The sequence below is a fragment of the Cynoglossus semilaevis genome, chromosome 8, assembly GCF_000523025.1.
Source record: "Cynoglossus semilaevis isolate Cse_v1.0 chromosome 8, Cse_v1.0, whole genome shotgun sequence".
Lineage (NCBI taxonomy): Eukaryota > Metazoa > Chordata > Actinopteri > Pleuronectiformes > Cynoglossidae > Cynoglossus > Cynoglossus semilaevis.
Genome location: NC_024314.1, coordinates 23,177,601 through 23,185,390, shown reverse-complemented (window position 1 = coordinate 23,185,390; position 7,790 = coordinate 23,177,601). Strand labels below are relative to the sequence as shown.

The 7,790-nt window shown below is 38.6% G+C and overlaps 2 protein-coding genes and 1 long non-coding RNA gene across 3 annotated transcripts in view; 1 reads left to right on the top strand and 2 right to left on the bottom strand.

Moving 5' to 3' along the window:
- The window catches only part of ano6 (anoctamin 6), a 14,507-nt gene extending 12,015 nt beyond the window's left edge, over positions 1–2,492 (bottom strand). The window contains exon 1 of the mRNA XM_008315751.3: positions 1,940–2,492. Within this exon, the coding sequence (XP_008313973.1) occupies positions 1,940–2,039 (100 nt within the window). The 5' untranslated portion in view covers positions 2,040–2,492. The remainder of the gene's footprint in view (positions 1–1,939) is intronic.
- A 156-nt stretch (positions 2,493–2,648) lies between these two features.
- The window catches only part of ints13 (integrator complex subunit 13), a 6,307-nt gene continuing 1,165 nt past the window's right edge, over positions 2,649–7,790 (top strand). Inside the window, exons 1-13 of the mRNA XM_008315753.3 lie at positions 2,649–3,236; positions 3,699–3,949; positions 4,035–4,109; positions 4,225–4,427; positions 4,576–4,656; positions 4,873–4,963; positions 5,069–5,197; positions 6,256–6,340; positions 6,458–6,550; positions 6,657–6,746; positions 7,049–7,227; positions 7,319–7,483; positions 7,577–7,732. Of these exons, the coding sequence (XP_008313975.1) occupies positions 3,710–3,949; positions 4,035–4,109; positions 4,225–4,427; positions 4,576–4,656; positions 4,873–4,963; positions 5,069–5,197; positions 6,256–6,340; positions 6,458–6,550; positions 6,657–6,746; positions 7,049–7,227; positions 7,319–7,483; positions 7,577–7,732 (1,587 nt within the window). The 5' untranslated portion in view covers positions 2,649–3,236; positions 3,699–3,709. The remainder of the gene's footprint in view (positions 3,237–3,698; positions 3,950–4,034; positions 4,110–4,224; positions 4,428–4,575; positions 4,657–4,872; positions 4,964–5,068; positions 5,198–6,255; positions 6,341–6,457; positions 6,551–6,656; positions 6,747–7,048; positions 7,228–7,318; positions 7,484–7,576; positions 7,733–7,790) is intronic.
- Positions 5,102–7,164, bottom strand: LOC112487274 (uncharacterized). Its single transcript, XR_003050205.1, has 3 exons — positions 7,040–7,164; positions 6,225–6,321; positions 5,102–5,233 (listed from the first exon to the last, which is right to left on the bottom strand). It is a non-coding gene; the product is annotated as an uncharacterized LOC112487274 (long non-coding RNA).

The window sequence follows — 7,790 nt, the reverse complement described above, 5'->3', positions numbered from 1 at the left end:
CTATTTCCTAAGGCCCAAGGGCACATCAGCAGCAAGAGACAATTAAAACCCCAACCCTTAGGGTGAAAGATTAACCTTCGTACTATACTGTACAGTTGCCAACTTTATACCAAAGGAATGTTTTTTTATTAAACTGAACTGTGGGTCTAATTCTGACAGTCAACAAGACGAACACAAAGGAACAAACTAAGTAAACAAGAAAAACTAAAGCTTACGCTGGCAGCTGTGGAGACACAGCAACATACTGTGTCTGTACAATACTGTATGTGACATACTTTGCGTGTGCAGACCTCCAACACTGCCTCTTTTAGTCACCTCAGAGGAAGCGGCTCTAAATTTATGGTTTCAGAATGTAAGGAAGGAATGTGAGTCACGCCGTAAACAAAAGAAGACGATGGAGGCATGAAAAACACTTGTGGCTGTTGAAATTTTTTTTTTCTACGATGACATCAACAAGAATGTCAACTGTGTTGTATTTGTGATACAGTAATAGCCATGAATAAAGTCGGTTCGAGCACTCAAGTGTTTGCACACGTGTGAGCTATGACTCTGTGAATGAGAATCACAACTGCTGTGTTAGACATACAGGAAGCATGCAGAAAATACTGAACAGACTCCAGGGACCACCACCAGATGTCTTTTCACCACAACACAAACAGCAAACTACAACAACGGTTGTTTCCCAGTAAATAGTTTCACGAGAGGCAGATTTATGTGTTTGACTTGATGATGTATGTGATGATGTGATGTATTATATGTATTATATTATACTGATACTCTAGATATTAATTAAGACTTCAAGGCCTTTGTCACCTGTAGCCATACATGTACATTAGTAATGAATTAGACTAAAAATAAAAATAGAATAAATTTGGAACATAACAAGAATAAGATACAACTGTAGTATGTAGCGTTTAACTGTAACATTTAAAGTTACCTGAATTAGAACACTAAAAACATAGAACAAATATTTAAATATATGTTCAATAGAGCAATATAAAATACGTAGTATCTAAATTTCTAATAATGACTGCTATTTACATACTTACTTAGTTCATATTATACTTCAATATAATGTGTAATACATAATGTATTATCAGCATAACAATTACAATATATAATTAGCTAGTTATCACCTTAGATTGTCTAGATTTTTATTTTATTTATTCGTCATTTAGTTGCCATTCTGGATGAATTTAAGTTATAGTTACTTAAATTCAGCTAGTGCCATGTTAAAGATATGTGTTGTGGCCTAGCTTTTAGCAAATTAATTAGCTAAGAACACTTACATCAAACGAATGAGTGAATAAATTACAATAAAATGACAGTAATATTTCGTGTAATTATTATTAGTTATATAATTTTAATTCCCATTCTTTTGGCAGAAACGAGCCTAAAATAAGGAGACTTTTTAAACAGGTCATTAGCTGGAATTTTTAATTTATTTAAGACTGAAAGCAAATGTTTTCCTATCACTTTTTTTCCCCAAAAAATAAAGTCAGCTATATTCATCTACTTCTACGGTGCTAAATATAACGTTGTGAAATTTTTAAAATGCACCAAAGCTTTTAGTGAGTACACACTGGAAAACACTGGGTTACTTTGACATCACGGAATCTGGGTCCGTTTGACTAAACTTAATAATTTCACTGCATTGTTATTAAACACTCGCGTAATGGTTGAAGGTCCAAACCAACAAAAAATGAACATAATTAAGTGTTGTTGCGGGAGTTTTCTCGAGTTTAACGGCATATGTTTGCACTCATGGTGTTTAACGACTTTAACTGTACAACCGTGGGTGAAATACATAACTGTGAATAGTGTGGTGACGGTGGAAGACTGGGTAGAAGAAGGCTGCAATGGGAATACAACACAACACACGTTGACAGCCACACGAACGTACACGACCCATGTGTTGCGACAGAGAAATTTATCTCACCGATCTCCTCGTCTATCATGTCCACCTCAGCCTCCGCCCCCTCATCGGTCTCTGAAACCGAGTCCATCTCCAGAATGTCGTCCTCACTCATTCTCTTCATTGAATTAACAAATCCACTGCGTGAACAACACTGATCACTTGTTTCTGAACCCGCAGAAATCTATTGTTATTCTCGTTCGTCCTTTTCTTCCTCCACACATAGTTTTTTATATCTCAACGTCTTCTCATGAAGTTTACTTCAGGTTGTGACTTGAGAGCGGCAGCAGTATGTGACACAGTCATGGGTGGGGCTGGAGGCGGAGAAATCAAGAAAAACTTTTTTTTAAGAAATGCTAAAACACTGAAAACAAAACTACGGCAGTTAATGGACGTTAGGGATAATGTTACATTTAAATGTATAACTGGAGTATGCGAAACATTTTCAAAATAATGCAAAATAATGTTTAATAATCCCCTTTGTAATCACCAGATGTGTGGTGAAGTATTTTCACCTGCAGCAACATTGCCCTCTGTCTACCAATTTGTGATAGGACATTTTACCACTGAAAACTCTGGACTACGAAACTGACAGTTATTTGGGTTAAACATGTTATTTGGATGATGCCTCAATCGTTTGTAGAGCCGTGAACATTTTAGCAAAATACCAGGTTATGGTGTATTAATGGCTTTATGCATCCTCTTTTTTTTAGAATGTTCTGCTACTTTTTAGATAATTTGTAACTACATTTAAGGTGCTATTGTTTTTTAATGTCGGTTTTCTATCCTTTTGTCTTATTTTCTGTTTTGCTTACAATTTATTGTAATTGACCATTTGTTACTCTAGAGAAAATCTTTTATGAAAGGGCGTGCTTCTGAATGACGAACCGTTCCGCCATTTGCACGGGGGAAGGAATACGATGACGGAACTCCACGCGACACTTCCGCTAACAACAAATCCGATACAAACTCTTAAGTGTATTGTTTACTTATCTGGTATAATACAAACACCCACTGCTAGGCGATTTTGATTTTGAAAGTTAATGTAAACGGCATAATTGCGGCTTTGCTACACACATTTCATTATGGATATACGTCCATGTCTTCGGCAATGAACGTGACTCAGCGAACAAATGATCCGGCTTAGTGTTTGCTTACCGGCTAACACTGGACCGACGGACTAATGTAGCAGTTAGAGGCTAATGGTTAACATTTTAGTAGCCTGACACAGATCGAAACAATTTATCAAAACTTAATCGTAACACCGATACATTATTATTATCTGTGAATAATATCCAGAGACGTTCAAGGTCCCCACCTGGTGAGTTAACATTTACTAAACCTCACATGGTTTAAAGCTAGAGGGTGTTTACTGCATTAAAATCTTACATAATTATTTTTTTGTGTGTTATTAGCCACTGAAAGTGTAAAATAGAGCTTGGAAGTATAAGTCTTCTAAACGAGCACCGTGTGGAAAATGCTGTGCAACATTAAATTCGACTGATTAAATGTGTCACCAGGGGGAGCAGAGGGTGCTATACATGCATGTAACGTTCACGGAATACAGAGAGCCATGAGTTTTGTGTGATAATATATATTTGGATGCCAGCTAGCATTGGCTAAGTTACATCACTGACTAGGAGGTATATTTTAACAATTAATATTTGAATCTAAAATTACTGTAACTACTTACAAAAATGGGAAAAGGGGAAATACATACATAGGGGAGTGTTGTAATTGAATACAAGATTTATTACATTGTATATTTCTTTGTTCCATACAGCGCAGAACAAAATGTCTTTTGGGAAAATGAAGATGTTCTCGGTGTCACACAAGACGGTCTTTGTGGTGGATCACTGTCCCTATATGGCTGAGTCCAGTCGTCAGCAGGTGGAGTGTGATGTGTTGACAAAGAGTCGAGCTCAGGGGGTTATACCTCTTGCTCCTGTGTCCAAGTCTCTCTGGACCTGCGCTGTGGAATGCTCGATGGAATACTGTCGCATTCTCTATGACGTTTATCCAAAGGACAAACTGGTGAGGTCATTTGAGTTAAGCTCTTTTTTTTTATTGGCATACAAAGTTGTTTTATAAATGCTTTTTACACCTCTTTGTTTTGCAGATCAATTACATTGTGAGTGATTCAGAGTTTCACATACTGAATAGCTGGAGGCAGGAGGATCAGAGTATTCAGGAGGTAACACTGTCCACTAAAACACAATGATCCCTTTAAAGCTTAATAACATGGCGGTTTTCTTTTTCATAATAAACCCATTGTGGTTTGATGTTTGTGTACTCTCTTGCACTGACAGCTCATGGCAGCTCTGGCAGCTGTTGGGCCACCTAACCCACGGGAGGACCCGGAATGTTGCAGCATCCTGCACGGGCTGGTGTCTGCGGTGGAGGCGTTGTGCAAGATCACAGAGTTACAACACGAGAAGCGGACGGCTTTAATGGACACAGCGGAGAGAGTTGCCAACAGGGGGCGTATTATCTGCCTGACCAATGCTAAAAGGTAAAACATCCATCTACGAGCTTTTTTTTAATTTTAGCAACTGGATAATATTTAAATTACACAACGTGCAAATGTATACATTTTCTAACTAGATATGTATCATGTTAGTAATAGTCTCACACCTTTTTCTTTTCTTTTTTTATCACAGTGATACACACGTGCGCATGTTGGAAGACTGCATCCAGGAAACAATTTTAGAACAAAACAAACTGGCAGCTGGGTCTGACAGGTCAGTGTCTGATAATGCATTATCTTTTTTACTATTAAACAAAAAAAATTGCATTTTAAATATTAGAAAAAATATAAACAAAGGCTGCAAAAGTACTGTATGTGGACAACCAATGGTACAAAAAAAGAAAATGTGGTTTGTTGGATAAAAAAAAGAATGTGGCTGGATGGGTGTTATTTACATTTCTTCAGTTTACCTCATTGTGGTGTGTTTCAGACTGATGGCCATTCAGCAGTGTGAGCTGGTTTTAGTTCACATATACCCCCAGGGTGAAGACACACTTGTTTCTGACCGACCCAAGAAAGAGGTGAGTGCCACACAACAGTCAGGAAAGTGAAAAATATCACCATACACAAGTGAACTATAACGTGATAGAACCATGTGGGTGTTTTTATTCCTCTTGCCGTTTCAGATCTCTCCTCTACTCACCAGTGAGGTTCACAGTGTTCGTGCTGGGAGGCACCTCGCCACCAAGCTCAACATTCTGGTCCAGCAGCACTTTGACTTGGCCTCGACCACCATAACCAACATCCCCATGAAGGTCGGTGCTCCTTCCACTGTTGCGTTGCTATGCTTTCTGTCACAATTAAAAATCATATGTCCATATTTAAAAACAATCTTAACCATTAACTAGTTTTGTTATTTTATAATCTCATCTTTTTCTTTTCCTCCTTTTGTGCTTGCTTAATCTTCATGCGTTAGCCCACCTCACTTCTAATGATAAAATCCTTTTTTTTGCCGTCTTTAGCTTTGAGTTTAACTCATCTGCATGTTTATATAACTGTGGACCTGCTGCTGGTTTCATGCTGTATTTTCTGTTTTGCTAGCCCACATTAAATGTTTGCGAACAGGTTAGTACTCCTACAACACACACACGCAAGTGAGGAGAAGGCAGAGTTCACACCATGTAGTGTTGCAGTATTCGTGCAGGCTTGTTTTTAATCATTTGACAGTTGTGCTGAGATTTCAGTAAAAGACAGAGGCCATGCTGGTCTCATCGTGACCATTAACAGCTTTGTTAACTCTAGAAAATTCCAGATATTTTCAAACATTTTTGCTGCATCAAGATGTTCATTTTGTAAAAGAAAAGATTAAAAAAAAGAGTCTAAAAGTTAAGCCCTGTGTTGGCCAGCATTGCCTCTTCATATTTACTGAGTTTTGTTAGTGTCTGTCTGGTGTGTTCACCCTCAAAAGTTGTTCCAAACTGTCCCCAGGTCTGTGTTGTCCTCATCAGACGCCAGTCACTCTCTTTTTAATGTCTTTTTGTTACCCATCATGTTCTTCCTAGTATTCAAATGTGCCAGTTGTATCAATATTAGCTACACAACCCCCAAATATAGTACCAAAATTCCAAGTGGCAAAACTTTAGCATTGCAATCAAGAAGAACAGCCAAGCATTCAGCGTTAAACTTGCTGCCTTCTACATGCTTTTTCCCTTTTGTCCTTTATCATTTTGCCCTTTGAAACATGAAATCAGCAGTGTGTGTTTTTGTCTCTGTGTGTGTTCTGTGTCCCCGTACCTATGTTTATTGATGTGTGTGTTTGTGTGTTTGTGCCGTCATGCTCACCTTTGTTTGTCGTTTCCCCACTGATGGACAGGAGGAGCAGCACGCCAACACGTCAGCCAATTATGACGTCGAGCTCCTGCATCACAGAGACGCTCACCTGGAGTTTTTCAAAAGTGGTGGGTGTTCAGTTCTCAAAGCCGTGCACAGTTTTTAAATAAAATCTTCTGCCATATGTGATGCTCATAGGAATTTTGTCAACATTAAAATTGCACGTTTTTCCGTTTGTTGTGCAGGAGACTTGCATATGGCAGGAACCAGCACACGAGAAAATGGACTGAAAGAGACGGTAACATTAAAATGGTGCACTCCAAGAACCAACGTCATAGGTAGGATCAGAAGGTTCTCGTCTATCAGTAATGACCAGAGTACAGAGACAGTATTTTCTTCAGAAGACGAGTATTTGACATATTCTATTAACATTGCCTTCCTCAGAACTGCATTACTGCACGGGAGCCTATCGTATCTCTCCCACAGACGTAAACAGTCGGCCATCGTCTTGTTTGACAAATTTTCTTCTTAATGGTAAGCTGTTTATTTTAAGGTATATATTACATTTTATAGTGCAATATATAAATATATATACGTATATATGTATACATATATACAAACATATATACATACACATACACGTATATACATATACACGTATATATACACAATATGTAAATATGTGTGTAAATATATGTAATTCATATATATATAAATATACGCACATACATATACACATATATATAATTCATATATATATAAATATACGCACATACATATACACATATATGATATACATGTGTGTTGGACCATTTGTCCTTACTTACCAACCTCAGGTCGCTCTGTGCTGTTGGAGCTGCCCAAGAAGTCAGGTTCAAAGGTGATCAGTCACATGCTCAGCAGCCACGGGGGCGAGATCTTCCTCCATGTTCTCAACAGCAACCGCTCCACGCTGGAGGACCCGCCCTCCATCAGCGAGGGCTGCGGGGGCCGGGTCACAGACTACAGGATCACAGTGAGTTCAGCTCATTTTATCTCATGCGTACTAAAAATAGACGCCAGATTATTTTTCGGAGACAAACTGTTTTGGATCTTTTTTGTCTCAGGACTTTGGTGAATTCATGAGGGAGAACAGGCTAACTCCAGTTTCAGAGAATTCCCACAATCCTTCTGGAAAGCTGCCATTTGAGAGGGCCAAGTCGCAGCTGGAGCGGTACACACGATACTGGCCAATGATCATCTCACAAACCACCATATTTAACATGCAGGCAGTACGCAGCATTAAGACTTTCCCCCTATAAAATATTTCTTGTAATAATTCCATGTTGATCCAGTTATGTTTTTACTAATTGTTTTGTTCTCAGGTGGTTCCTCTTGCCAACCTGATAGTGAAGGAAACTCTCACTGAAGAGGATGTCCTGACCTGCCAGAAGACAGTTTACAACCTGGTGGACATGGAGAGGAAGAACGACCCTCTCCCCATCTCCACTGTGGGTTCAAGAGGCAAAGGCCCAAAACGGTAAAACATTAAAAATTGTTAACTTTCTCATGTTATTTTGGGCAGAAATATTTCAGAGT